We start from the raw sequence: 13802 nt of genomic DNA on the forward strand, positions 1-13802 counted from the left end.
TAATGCCGCCAGCAACATATGGCACGTGCTGTGTGGTAAGTGGTCTGGCAGATTCTGGGGGTGGGAGAGGCTTTGTATTCGTATACAAATACAAAGCCCCCACCTCTAGTTATTAATGACAGTATTTCTTAGAGGTCACTCACTGATTCACAATGTCATCATTAATTCAGAAGCAATTTGACAGCACATACGAATACATGAATAAACGAATACACGGATAAATGAATACGAAGACCCCCATCTCTATTAATAACCCTGCTCCACTCCTGCAGACTTAAGGCTATCACTTCCTTTATTGTCAGCGACAACAGACCTACGAAATCAACTGCAGAATGGAAAAATCAAAAAAATAAGTATATCCCGCTAATTCACCAGGTCTAGGAAAAAAACAATAGTCCATCCAAGTTTAGGGTTAAAGGGTTCTAATGTTAGCAGAGAGTGGCTATCTAAAGGATCTCTCCCACCCACCCCTCCGGTTGCTGCAATGATGGGGAAAGCTATAAAGAAATGAGTCTTTGGGGCGAGTGGCACCCAAGTTTTCGGATCCCCCCCCCCAGTAAACCCTGACCCGGCACCACTGCTTAAGCAAAGATCATCTTATTCTGTTGAGCCTTTAAGCGATGTTATTGTCTCCTTTTTCTTCCCCTCTAGATGTTTTGAGTCTGCTTTTAATGTTGTCACACTCATGGTTATTCTGTCCATGGCCACTTCCATTTGGAAAGCGACTCTGGGGCTTTTGGTTCGCTGAAGGTCAGTTAGAATTAAAATAATGTCACCGCTGAGACGGCCAAGTAGAAAGAGAGTGGAAGTAACTCAAGGTAGACCTCACTGAAGCCTGGGCTTTTGGAGAGGTTGCGCCAAGCGCGCCAGCCCCCCCTTTCGCGCCTCGCCCTTCCTCTCCCCAGAGTTCATCTCACTGTGTTCGTCGATCAGGTCCTCCAAGCTGGGGAAGATGTTCTCCAAGTCTCGTTCCGAAAAGAACCCCTCGGTCAGCAAGGGCTGGTAGAAGACCTCCTGAAGGACCCGGAGCATCCGGACGTGGGCATGTTCGGTGATGAACAGCTCTGCAGGAGACATGCAGGTCCGTGACCAAGACCATCCAGAGAGCCGTGGGCCCCTGAGACCCACTATAGGCTGGAGTGAACAAACACAGCCTCCGGGGATCCCCCCCCCAACCAACCCCCTTTCAAGTTTTTTTTTGAGGTTTTGCTTGTATTTGTTTTTACAAAAGGATGATTCCCCCTCCCCCTTCCCGGAAGTCTTGAGAAACAGTGGTTTTTAATTCTCCTGCTCTTCGGGTTGGAGCGCTCCTAAAACCGGTCTCCTAAAACCCAGATCCACAGATTCCCTTTTGGGCCCTTCCTGCTTACTTTTTTTTTAATGATGGGACATGGGACATTTGCAAGCTCTGCGTGGCCTGCCCGAAGAGACAGCGGCACAAATTTGCCCTCTCCTAACTCCTGCCCACCCTGGCTGCTGGGGACATATAGAGGAACAACGAGCAGTGGCACCATCATCAGAATGTGGGGCATGGCAGGTTTGTAAATAAATCAATCTTAGAACTGCAGGGCTGGAAGGGACCCTACAGATCATCAAGTCCAGCCCCTCTCAAGGAGGCGCAGTGGAGAACTGAACTCTCAACGTCTGGCTCCGCAGCCAGAGACCTCAACCACTGAGCTAACCCCCAACAGTTATTTGGGCTTTTTAAAAGAAGGATTTTATCCTTGAGAGGTGAATAGTGGAACCCGATCCAGAATGCTCCCTCTCCTGTTATCCCTTTCCTGATAAAACATTCCAAATTGTAATTTCCTTTCCGAAGGCACAGAAGCAGGACTGCCTTGCGCAACGGATGCAGTTGTGAACTTCCCGGATTGAACTTTGGCGTTCTTTATTTCAGAACTCGGATTGCGGCAGAAGAGGAGAGGTGCCAGAGTACAAACACAACCCTGGGTAATAATTAACATTGGGGGTACATGTGGTGTGCGTGAGCAGGTACCTGCAGGCGCACACACGTGAGAAATGATGAGGACACCTTCATTGGAATTATAGCTGCAAACAAAATAAAAATACAAAAATAAAAAAAGACAAAAACGTGGTGGCACCTTAAAGACTAACTTTTGTATTTTTTTCATGTAAGTTTTTGTGGACAAGTTAAATGTAAATTTTCGTGTGCCGCCGGATTCATTGTCTGTTTCTAATTTGTATTCTTAGTTTGTTTTCTCCTATCATGCTTGCAGAGACTAACACGCCTACCCCTTCTGTAACCTTTATCTGTAAACCAACATGCCAATAGGTGGATATTGATGAAAGAGGGTTCTATATTGTCAATATGTGTTTGTTATGTTTAATATCCCTCATGCCAGCCTAAGGCCTGGGCTGGTCCAAGCCTCAACTTGCCCTTCTGTGAAACAGGTATGAGGCTGTCCCGGGGGGGGGGGGGTAGGCGTCACCTACCATTGATCACTTCCTGCCGCTTCACTTCACTTTTCTTCAGCCTGAGGAGTGTGTCGGGGGGGATGAGCTCCCGCCAGTTCGGCGGTTCCAGCTCCAGTTCCGAAACGCGCGGCTCATTCTCCTCAGACTGGGGATGCAGAAAGGACGGCGGGGGGTCCCCTCCCCCGGCCCCTCCGGGCTCCAAACTATTTAAAGTGGGGGGGGGGGGGAGAGAGAAGGGAGAAAGGCACCAGTTCAGTGAGAAGAGACTTATAGAAACCAGAGAAACAGTCTTCCTTTTAATGTTCCCACCACCCCTCCAAAAAGCCTCCCATCGCTCTCTGAAAGAATCCGCCTAAATTCAACACCTTCGAAATTTTGAAAGGTCCCGCTGGCCTGTTATGCAAAATGACAGGAGGTTATTCCCAGATGATGTATCCCTTTCCTGCTATTACATTACAGGAAAGGAGACATCGCAGAGCACGAAAAACAGGCCCTTGTTCATGCCAAACAGCGTCACATTCAGTTCTCTAGAAGTTCCCGGACTAAAGGTCTGACCACACGTTCTCTCCTTTTGAGCCCGCTCCTCTTACACCTTCTGCTAAATCAACCGCAATATCCCAGAAGCGAGTATTAATAAATTCCACACAGATATTTTTTCTGATTTACACAGGGGAGTGTTTTTCTCTTTACATTTTCCCGAGGAAACCAAGAACAAACCTAGAAAATTTAGAACAAGATGAATGGTTTAGATGCTTTGGTTTTTTTTTTAAAGGATGGAACAGTCCACAAATCAGTAGCTGTTCGCTAAACAGTCAGAGGAATGGTCTCTGCCTGTCTCCCTTGGTCTCAGAAAGAGATGTGAGGAACAATGGACATTTTCCCCCAAGCCATGGGTCTTCAATTTGGTCTCATCCAGCACAGCCAGTGACATGCCTTCTAACACACCTGGAGAGAGGCATCTTTTGCTGTTAAAACTCCACCCGCCTGACCTAACCTGCGGTTTCAAGAGGCACTGGCCTATAACTCCCATCCTCTCCATGGACACTGCTGCAGGGGATAATGGGAGTGCTAGTCCAACACACACAGGGAGCCCAAGTCAGGGAAGGAGGAATGACAGCTGTTGTCACCAGTAAGAAGCCAAAAAACAGATCACACGGATGGTACGGGAGGCGGAGCCTACTCTCCCGCCTCCTCCAGTAAAGAGAAGACGTCGCTGATCTGCAATTCCCATTATAACCCAGCCAGTGTGGTCACTGGAAAGGGTTAAATAACGCAAGAAAAGGGGGCTTTCAGCCTCCAAGCTAGAGGAATGGTTTCCAAGTGTGCAGCTGTTCCACTGCCTTGCTTAGCCACGGAATAGCCTCCGTCTCTTGCATACATCTCCTTCCTTGCTTGATCTTTTTAGATCAAGGGAAAAGAAAAGAGAGATAGAGAGAGAATCATCACCCGTTGAATCTGCACTGAACTGGCCAGTGTTGGAGAGCCGGGAAGCCAGTTATTCCCTGTTGCAGTTCACATAACCTGGTAAGGAAAACGGTATGGAGTGCAGGCAGCGCACCGCCCCTCTGGAAGGGATCTCCCCCTCCCCTTTGCCAGAGTTTCCACCTCCCTCCAGCACTCGTTCTCCGGAGAGGCCACCCCCTGCACCTACTTGCAGCTCCCCGGCTTTTGTCGGGCCTGCCCTAGGGACGGCTTCTCCTCCAGTTCACTGGCACGGGCAGCAGCCTCGAGGTCCACATCGCTCCGTGAGCGCGGCTGCTTGCCCTTGGCTGAGCCACGTTGAGACCGCTTCCGCTCGTAAACGCGCAGGCTCTCGGAGCGGCCCAACTTCCCAGTCAGCCTGGCGGCGGGGGGAGGCAGGGGGTGGCGGGTTTCCGAAGGGGCAGGGAGCCACGTCACGGACGGATAAGGACGCAGACCACGGGGTGGGAACCAAACGGAGGAGAGGGGGGGGTTCGTGTTGGTTTGGAAAAGCCAATTGGGAGACGAGGGGGAGGTGGGGATGAAATGAGCCACGGAATGAAGGGAGGCCACAAGAGACACAGGAGGGGGTTCAGAGAGCGCCGCGGGAGGTGGGCGCCACGCACGGACCGGGGAAGACGTGGCGGGGGGGAGGGTGACGGGTGAGGAAAAGCACAAGCCGAGCAAACGTCCAGTTTTGGGGGGAGGCCAGCGGGGAGAGACAGACATGAGCACGTGCAACGGTGGAAAGAGAAGGGGAGAGAAAGAATCGTGAGAATCCCAGAACCAGTGAAGAGATCCATGCATCAGAACAAGGGATAGTGAGCAGTGGGGGGGGGGGGATTTGCAAAATCAGGCCCACTGCTGACAAGCGAAAACTCCCAGACGGCCAAAGAGCCTCAGAGAATAGGGTTGTGCTTCAAGAAGGAGGACATCACCTCTACAGGGAGCCCCGATTCTCAATGGGGGTGGACTACCCCAGCCAGCAGCCAGCTCTCCGCTTGAGTCTACTGGGGGAGGCTGGGTCTCTGAGGGGGAGCTCAAGAGGATGCGGCATCTGCAGTGACGAGGGTTCGCCGCTCTCTGCCCAGGAGACCCCTCTCCCCTCCCCAAGGTTAAACGGTGCCATTTCACAAGCGGCTGACGTGAGAAGGAGGGCATCCATTCCCAAGCCCAGCCCGGCCGGGTAGAAAGTAATACTTAGCTTCTTTTGTGGGTCTTTCCCTGGGGAAGAAATTCATGCAAAGGGTGAAGGGGGGGTGAGTGAGGAGACCACCAACCTTTTTCGCCTTCTAGAAGGAAAGAACAGAATACAGAAGGGTGATTAGGTGAACAGTGAAAGGAGAGAACGAGAAAGAAAGAGAGAAAGAAAGGGAACGAAGGAGAAGGGAGAACGGTCATCATAATAAAAGGGGAGAAGAATCCTTTGGTGTGGTTTCTGACTTCTCTTTTAGACAAGAGGTCCTCAACCCGTGGTCCACGGCCCGGTGCCAGTCCATGGCCTGAGCCGGACCGGGCCGCGGAGACAGACCTCCTGCCCCTCCGCTCGTACTCACCTCCCCACAGCTGCTTTGCACACGTGTGCACATGCCAGTGCTGGCATGTGCCCGAGCTCACCCCTTCACGCATGCACCCGCGCGAAGGGGTGAGCAGGCGCACAAGCGGGCATGCAGACACTCGTGTGCATGCTCATCCCTGCCCCATACAATTAGGAATCAGAAGACAAGCTGAGCTTCAAAACCCCCAAAACACGGGTGAATGCATTTCTAAAAAGCAGGGACCACGGAATCCATTTATCAGCCCATACCCGTCTAATGACCCCTGTCCCAAGCTCCTCTTACCTTTCGTTTTCTGCTCCATCATCTGCTGTGGGCTGGTCCCCAGCCGGCGGTTGCTCCACGACAGGGACATCCACCGCATCCGCTGGACCTTGAGCCTCTGAGCCTACGGATGGCAAGGGGGATCCCATGAGCATGGGGTGTGTGTGTGATGGGACCCACCAGGTGTGCCATGCTGGTGGCGGGAATGATGCGAACACCGCTTTCTCTCCCATCCCGTGTTTCTGTTGCGTCTCACCCTGCTCTCCGTCGTTGGCTTCCCCGGGTGGGGGGTGAACACTGACAGACACTGCAGGGACATCGGGACCCAGAGGGCTTCCCTTCCCGCGAGCCAGGCCTCCCTCGGCTTGCTTTGCTCCTTTCCGGTCCGAGGCTGGCGCTTTTTCACCTGCTGGAAGAGGAGAGATACAAAACGAGAATCAAAACAGACCCAGCTCCAGTGTTTCAGATGCCCTCACGTTCTCCCTTTCCCTTTCCCCTCCACATCAGGCTAGAATCTTTTCCCCCCCCGCTGTTGGGCTTATGCACAAATTAAGGCTCCTCATTTAGTGCTGAGATTAAGAGAGAGAGAGAAAGAGAGAGATGCTATTTACCTCCAGCGGTTTAGGTTTTGGTGCAGAAGCACAAGAAAACCAGGGGGCAACCTATGGCCCCTCAGGCTGGAAGCACAAGCCAGACCTCTAAGCCGGCGGTTCCCAACCTCGGGTCCCCAAATGTTCTTGGACTAAGCCTCCCAGAAACCTTCGCGACCAGCTGTGCCAGCCAGGATTTCTAGGAGTTGTAGTCCATCCAAGAACATCTGTGTGCGAAGTTTTTAGTGGGAATTTTGTAGTCCAAAGTTCCATCTTGTGGCTATTAAGGGATACTCCAGTGGTGTTTAGCATAATCAAGCTATTGTAGTATAAAGATGCATTGTTCTATGATTTTCTCTCTGCGCATGTGTGGAATGTGTAGTCAAGATAAGTTTCTCGACGCCTCTTTGGCTAAAATCTTATCTTTATGCTAAAAATGCTAATGATGGTACTTAATAGAAAGACATGTCTAGGGGAAGAAGAAGGCAGGCATCTTTTTCACCAGTGATATGCTTCATAACTAAAGACTGCAGTCTGTCTTTCTTTATCAGAGATCTCTCCCTGATTTTAATGCAACTGCTGCTGGGCTGGCCCCAGTGGCGGTTCCCTGGGGATTTCCCCACACATCTGGGGCCCCCAAGGTTGGGAACCACTGCTGGAAACTCAGAGGCCTATCCTCTCTCAGAAGCCTGGCTGGATCCTTTGCCAAGACGATGATGCTGGCTCCCAGGTGTTTTCTTAGCAGGTCTGGGCCTGACTCACTGACGTCCTCTTGCCGGCGCCAGCCCTTTGTCCAGGGCCAGGTTGTGGCTAGCTGTCTTCAACTACACTCCTCTTTGAGACTGTTCCTTGGGAGTTTTGGACATTTAGACCAGGGTTTCAGCCAGAATCCAATTGTCAACCTATGCTTGTATAAAGCGAAAGGTAAGACGTCCCAGTGGCTAATTGTCACCAATTAACAAGGTGTTCCTTGTGTTGGTGAGCTTCTTTTCATTAGCATAAATCGGTAATTGGACTCTGGGGAAAAAAAGGTGGAACAGGGTGGTGATGCAACCTATAGAATTGGTGCATCCCACTTTATAGCCCATGAAGTCAGCAGCCACAGTAGTGAAAGCCAGACAAGCGCCACCAAGATAGCCCTCGCCCATCCCTATTAATGACAAAGGGAACCTTCAACTTGGCTGTCAGGCTTTGGGGGACACAGACCCCGGCTGCGCATAGGCGAGTTCCGGGTTCAAGGCCTACCACCCTGGCTTCGTTCATCACCCCTTTTTCAAAAGTTCTTCCTTGCAACGAACCCTACGGATGTCCAATCCTCTGCGTCGTCACGGAACACAACAAGGCAGTGAGTAGTGAAAAAAACAACAACAACACTAAAGGGTTCTTGGTCTCGAACAACGAATTTTTTTTCCAGGCCAAGGTCGTGACCCACTTCCTTGAGCGGAGGGCTTCAACATGACTTACTTATTCAGGAGGCTGACTTCCATGCCAATCTGTCCTAAATATGTTTGGTGTGAAAGGGAAGGGCTCGGGTTTTCCACAGAGGGCCCTTCACCCCTTAGTTTGAGCACAGAGGGCAACTATTCTAAGGCACATAAAAAGAATCGCACGGATGCCCAACTTGCCCATAAGCCCTCATGCGCCCAACCCCCAACCTGTTTCCACCTCCAACGCAACACAACATCATTACACAACGCAATGGGGTGATTACTCTAGACAGACAGACGCACAAGCAGCGAGCAAGTCATAGCATGCCAAGAGATTTATCTGAACACGTGATGGGATGTGACGGACTTTTAAAGGGTGTGTGTGTGATCTATATTAGTGTATTATGGGGGTAAGAGCAATGATAGGGGATATGGTTAAGTAAAATCGTGAATACAAAAGTTAGTGTCTGCTGTTACAACGGAGTGTATTAGTTTCTCATGGCTCCCTCTACTGAGAGACAAAATGAGACACAGGGCGCCATGCTATTCGGGAGATGGTTCTCGGGGGGGGGAGGTGTGTTGGTACCTTCACCCTCGGGTTTGGACTGTCTGTAATCAGTATCTATAAAAAATGCAGGAAAGAAGAGGAAGAGGAGGAGGAGAAGGAGGAGGAGGAAGAGGAAAACAGAATTGGAGAGAGGAAGATACAAAATCAATTCCCTCTTGGGAATATACAAGCTTGTGTTCATTTTTTTAAAAAAAATCCCACCTGCGACACAAACATGGCAGACTCATCAGGTAAGCTGGCCTGGGACATACAATGGATCATCATTGGGTTGGAGCTTGAAATTTTTTTTATTACTGCAAAATGATTTCCACAACCCCTCAAGGTTGGGTTGCCATGACTAGATATGGAAGCTCGGCACCACAGGGGCCACGCAGTCCATTCCCGCCCCCCCAATCCCCGAACGTCCGAAGCAGTGACATTGTGCCACTCATGGCTATAGTCCACAGTCAACCACTCCAGTGAGGAGGGGAGGCAGAGTTCGCAGGATGATGACCGAAATTGGCGTGATGCTGCCGCCGTCGGATGTGCATGCCTTGTGCCGTTCAGGTTTATATTGATGGCCAGCACAGAGACCCAATCACATCACATTCATATTTCCCTATTGGCTGCTTTGGCCCTGATCTTGCCTACTTGCTTCCCTCTGTTTCCAGAAGAGGAACAACAAAAATGGATGCCTTTTGTCTTTTTTGGGGGGGGACTCCACAAAGCTAAACCCATCTTTATGATCAGGAAGGTGGCTTAGGTATCAAGCTAAGCATCAGGGGAACGGCCACTTAAAAGACCTAAGACACAAATTCATCACTAGCTTTGCTTCTGTTCCGAATGCACACTTACAATGAGAGTCGCCCCGGTTCCAGCGTGCTGGGTCCAAAATACTAAAGCTCTTTTTTTGTTTGGGAGCTTCCTCGGGCTTCTTCGTCCCAGAAATCTGAATCAGCAGGAAGGGAGAAAAGAAGCTGAATTAAATTACCCACACAGACAGAAACAACGCTAGTGGGAACAGAGTATCTGGATACCTCTATATTTGCAAGAGAGACACCCCTATCCCTAAATAATTTCCCCCCTTCCAAACAGAGTGTGTAGTCTCACTTCTGCAAAGCTGAACCTCTGTTGTCAAATTAAAAACAAAACCCTGCAGGAATTTGGGGATTCAATCTTCCTCCACAGTTCCTGGGTGAATTCAGGGAAGGGGGCTAGAGGAAGCTGTCCCTTGACCAACCTGGAGGCACTTCCTTGATCGTGTGAGCAAAATAAACAGCACAACGAGAGTCCTAACAGACACTCTTCACACCATTCAAAGTTGGCCTACCTTCTTGCGGAAGAAGTTAGCTTTGGACTTCTTGTTATCAGCTGCTTTCGTCTTAACCCCCAGCTGCTTCATATACGTCACGATAGCAGTGAAGATGGCAGAGCTGGAGTCAGGGGGTAAGGGAAACAGAAAATGAAGTGAAGTCATTCCAGACAGCCATAAGAGAAGTGTCCCATAGCAGCAGCTGGACAGGCAGTACAAAAGGTCTCTTATTCAGTTAAGGGTGTCACTACATAAAGGGGGTATTCAGTAGCGTTCAACAGAAATATCTATCTATAGAGCACTCGGAGTTCAGGTTGGCCTTGATTATATAACCCCACCCCTTCCTTCTATAAAGACAGTAGCTTACTGCCGTGCCAGTGCTTTAAAGAAACAGAGGCAAAAGGAGGATTAGGTAGAAATATTATGTACTCTGATCATTTTTTGGGGGAGGGGGGGTTGTTCCAAAACAAATTTTTGAATTTATGAACGGTTTAGCTCAGACCATCTGATGCCTTCAAGAGGCATTCTAAAACACTTATCAACCCCAGTAATTCTGGTTAGAGAGAGGGTAACAAGCTGTGAAAAGCTGTTATCACTTCAGGGCCTTCCTGCTAACCTTTACGTTGGTCTTCCGTGCCTGACCATACTCACTTCCCTACTTTTCCTACTTCCCTCTTACCTTCTTCTTCTTCTTTCCCCCCCCTCTCATTTGAACCCTGGTCTAACTGTAAAAGACAGTAACTCAGCTTGAAAAGACCTTCCTTAATTCAGACCGTGTTGGTTCTGACCTCTTGTATCACTACACCCAACCACTATTAACTTCTTGACACAATTACGGCTGCCTCTTTTTTCTCTCTGCAAAGTCCTTGTTGCCATTAAAGAAAAATGTGGCCCATGGTTATTCAACAGGTAATGTTTCCTTGAGGGAATGAGCTGTGAAATATATCACTTGCCAATTTTTTCTTCTCACCCAGCTATGAAAGACACAGGAATCTTATCAGAAAAAGAAGTTGGTAACTCTACCACAGCAACCGGATATACGTATAGCACATGAATGCTCTGGAGGAAACGAGCTAGCTGATGTTTCCCTCACTCTTAGATCTTGGCACATCACCCTACACATATAGTTTCTGAACAGTGTCAACCCTTTAAAAATGCCTATTTCGTGGTGTTATCCAACACATTTTCTCCCATGGAGCATGGCATAATTTATAACACATGATACCTTTCATTCTGTCCTCAGAACAACTCTATGAGGTAGATTCGGCTCGGAAACAGTGAACATGAGTGACTGACTGGTCCAAGTGACTTAGGGATCTTTATAACTAAATCAACATTTTTTTCTCTCTTGGCAGTTTTCTTAAAATGTTCATGACGGTCATGCAGTCATGAAAATAGAAATAAAAATACTGAAAAACTACGTAATTTACTTAACCATGTGGGATCTTGATGGCAATAAATTAAAAAGCAATAGAGATTTTAAAAAGCTGCATTAGGCATATCATCAATTATACATTAGATCACCAGTCCATTGCTGGAACAATTAAAATGGATCGAAGATATCACTCCACGTGCAAGGAGTGGGACGTATGTGTGTATCTTTGTTTGCAGTGATAAAGTTAATAAAAAGGCACCACTCGTTACATTAAATGCTGTGGGTTTGTGCTACTGAGTCAAGATTTGAATCTAGGCCTCCTCAACCCCAGTCCAACCTCCTCTCCCCTGTACTCCAATTACTAATAAGCATCTTCCCGTTCATCCCAGCTGCATCAGGACTAATTTTGGATAGCTCGGTGGTTGAGGCGCCTGGCTGCGGAACCAGAGGCTGGAAATTCGATTCCCCACTAGGCCTCCTTGATAAGGGTTGGACTCCATCATCCATAGGCTCCCTTCCAGCTCTGCAGTTCTCAGAGGATGATGAATTCCGGCTTCAGAACATGACCAACACTCTGCATGTGATCAGAGGTGCCCTTGCTTCTGATACAGTAGGAATCCCATCATCCAAATTAAGGCCCTGATACCTTTGTCCTCCCAAGCTTTCCAGAGGTTGGGAAAATACCCTTGAGCCGCCCTTCCCCGCATCCCTCGGCCACTATGACCGCTGTCGGGGAATTAGCATTCCAAAAGGAACAACAGGTAACTTTTCCTAGCCCTGGCCAGCAGAGGAGAGAGCAACAGCACTTACAGAGAGGGCTCTTAGCTCCACGGGGAAAAATATACACTTTGCTTTTGGAACATCCCAAGTTTAAATTCAGTGGCCTCTCTAGTTGGAAAGGAAGAGCGGTTTCACAGCTAGGAAACTGCTCTTGGCCAAGAGCTAGAGAGACGTTGGCATACCGGGCCGGAGGGATAAATCAATGGTCTGTCTCGGAAGAGGACGGCATTGCTGCATCTCTAAGACAGACCGATACACTTGTCAGGTTGGAAGCCACAAGAGTTGCAGACAGGAGTGCCTTTTCCCCACCTCCTTGCTTCCTGAACGGTGGGGTAGCAGATACATCTGCTGCCAGCCACATCCGGCGGGGCTTGTGACGTGGCCCCCGTGCAGGGGTTGCAGTGCAGAGGCTAAACCCACAGCGCCCTCCCTCCCTCTCTCCTCCACAGACCAACCCCTTTTTGCAGTTTTTGGCTCTGCACCCTCCTTTCATTTCGAAATCAATTTACATACCTTTTCTCCTCGTCGGCAGAAATGGTGAGGCTGAAATCGGCAAAAGAGAAAGAGAAATCGGCTTGTGAAAATGCACTTTTATTCGCGAGCTGCCCTCGGATTCTTTTCCCCCATCCTTCCACGGAACCGCTCCGGGCGGCTTTGTGAGGCTCTCTAATTTCATCTCCCCAATAAACTCAAGAGCCGGATCACAGGAAACAAGAGAAGGTTCAGCAGGCCTCCCGGCTGAATCAGAATTTGAACCCCGATCACCTCAACACGTTTGCCAAGCTATCGGTACGACCTCTCAACAGAGATGGAGAACATACTAGCATCCCTTAAACAGGGGTTTCCCTCTTACACACACACACACACACACACACACACACCAGTACCAAAAAGTCAACTGCACCTCTAAGCAGTATTTCTTGCTTCCACCCCCCACACCCCCAACGCTCCCTTGTAAACTCACCGATACATCAGCCCCATTTTTGTTTGGTAAAAGAAGAACAGACCAAAGGCAAACAAGCATGTTCTGTAGTGTGGGATGCTGAGATTTGCCTAGCAGAGCAGAGATGCAACGTCTGGACCGAGTGGGATACAGCAAATGAGTCAGGAGAGAGGGGTGCAAGGGGAGTTTATAGACCCGGCATGGATGATGCAACAGGAGGCAATATCTCAGGACGGGTGGAGGGACTCTTTCTTTTCCTTCCCCCCCAACAGCTGGATCCTATTATCTGGTAGGAACTTGGCAGCAGAAGGGAAATGGGGGAGGCCATCGCCGGTCTGCCTTGACCGCAGGGCTAGTTCCTCGGAGATGAGAGAACAAAGGAAAGAGGCCGGCTTTTGGCCTGGGTCCCAGTGCAAATGGGGCGCGTGCCAAGAACCAGCAGCTTCAGTTCATGGGAAAAAGGGGTGGTGGAGCCAAACCCGCTTGCTCGGAGGGAGTTGCCAGTCTGAGCAAATCCATTCTCCTCAGAAATAGGAAGCTGCGATGGGGAACTGTAGCTGGCCAGCAGAAGTGCAGAGCGGGCTGATTTGAGTTAATAATCAGCAGCAAAAAATCTGCTGAGTCCAGATAGGAAGGGAAAGATAGATAGACGGAGCTTGAAATCCACCCTAGTGTTCTAGCATCCCTTATAAGCAGCACGCTTCTTGGCCAAGACAAATATTAATACAGAAGGGGCAGGGAGATCTGTTCTGCCACACCTCAACCCAGCAATAGATCAATGTACCTCGGAACTGGCCAGCTTTGTGTATGAAAGGATTCCTTGTGTGCTACAGTGGTGCCTCGCTTAACAACGTTAATTCGTTCCAGCAAAATCGCTGTGGAGCAAAAACGTCGTAAAGTGAAATTAAAAAGCCCATTGAAATGCATTGAAAACTGTTCAATGCGTTCCAATGGGCTGAAAACTCACTGTCCAGCGAAGATCCTCCATAGGGGCGGACATTTTCCATGTCTGTGCCGTGAGGAATCTGTCCCTAAGCACAGCGGGGGGGCATTTTCTTCAGCCAGCGGCCGATTTGAAACCCGACGATCAGCTGTTTTTGATCATCGTAAA

The 13802-nt window shown here is 49.4% G+C and overlaps 1 protein-coding gene across 7 annotated transcripts in view; it reads right to left on the reverse strand.

Annotated features, from left to right (window-relative positions):
- The window catches only part of ARHGEF1 (Rho guanine nucleotide exchange factor 1), a 54959-nt gene that overhangs the window by 12946 nt on the left and 28211 nt on the right, over positions 1-13802 (reverse strand). For 3 of the 7 annotated variants that reach the window (XM_072980299.2, XM_072980300.2, XM_072980301.2), the window contains exons 9-18: positions 12262-12291; positions 9612-9714; positions 9137-9230; positions 8321-8356; positions 5974-6126; positions 5739-5841; positions 5178-5189; positions 4088-4276; positions 2455-2639; positions 918-1064 (exon numbers count right to left, since the gene is read on the reverse strand). In XM_072980299.2, coding sequence (XP_072836400.2) covers positions 918-1064; positions 2455-2639; positions 4088-4276; positions 5178-5189; positions 5739-5841; positions 5974-6126; positions 8321-8356; positions 9137-9230; positions 9612-9714; positions 12262-12291 — 1052 coding nt within the window. Of the gene's footprint in view, positions 1-917; positions 1065-2454; positions 2640-4087; positions 4277-5177; positions 5190-5738; positions 5842-5973; positions 6127-8320; positions 8357-9136; positions 9231-9611; positions 9715-12261; positions 12292-12712; positions 12855-13802 lie in introns of those variants that run through there. The other 4 variants (XM_072980306.2, XM_072980303.2, XM_072980302.2 and 1 more) reach the window with 4 other exon arrangements.

The sequence above is a fragment of the Pogona vitticeps genome, chromosome 9 (assembly GCF_051106095.1).
Source record: "Pogona vitticeps strain Pit_001003342236 chromosome 9, PviZW2.1, whole genome shotgun sequence".
Taxonomy (NCBI): Eukaryota; Metazoa; Chordata; class Lepidosauria; order Squamata; family Agamidae; genus Pogona; species Pogona vitticeps.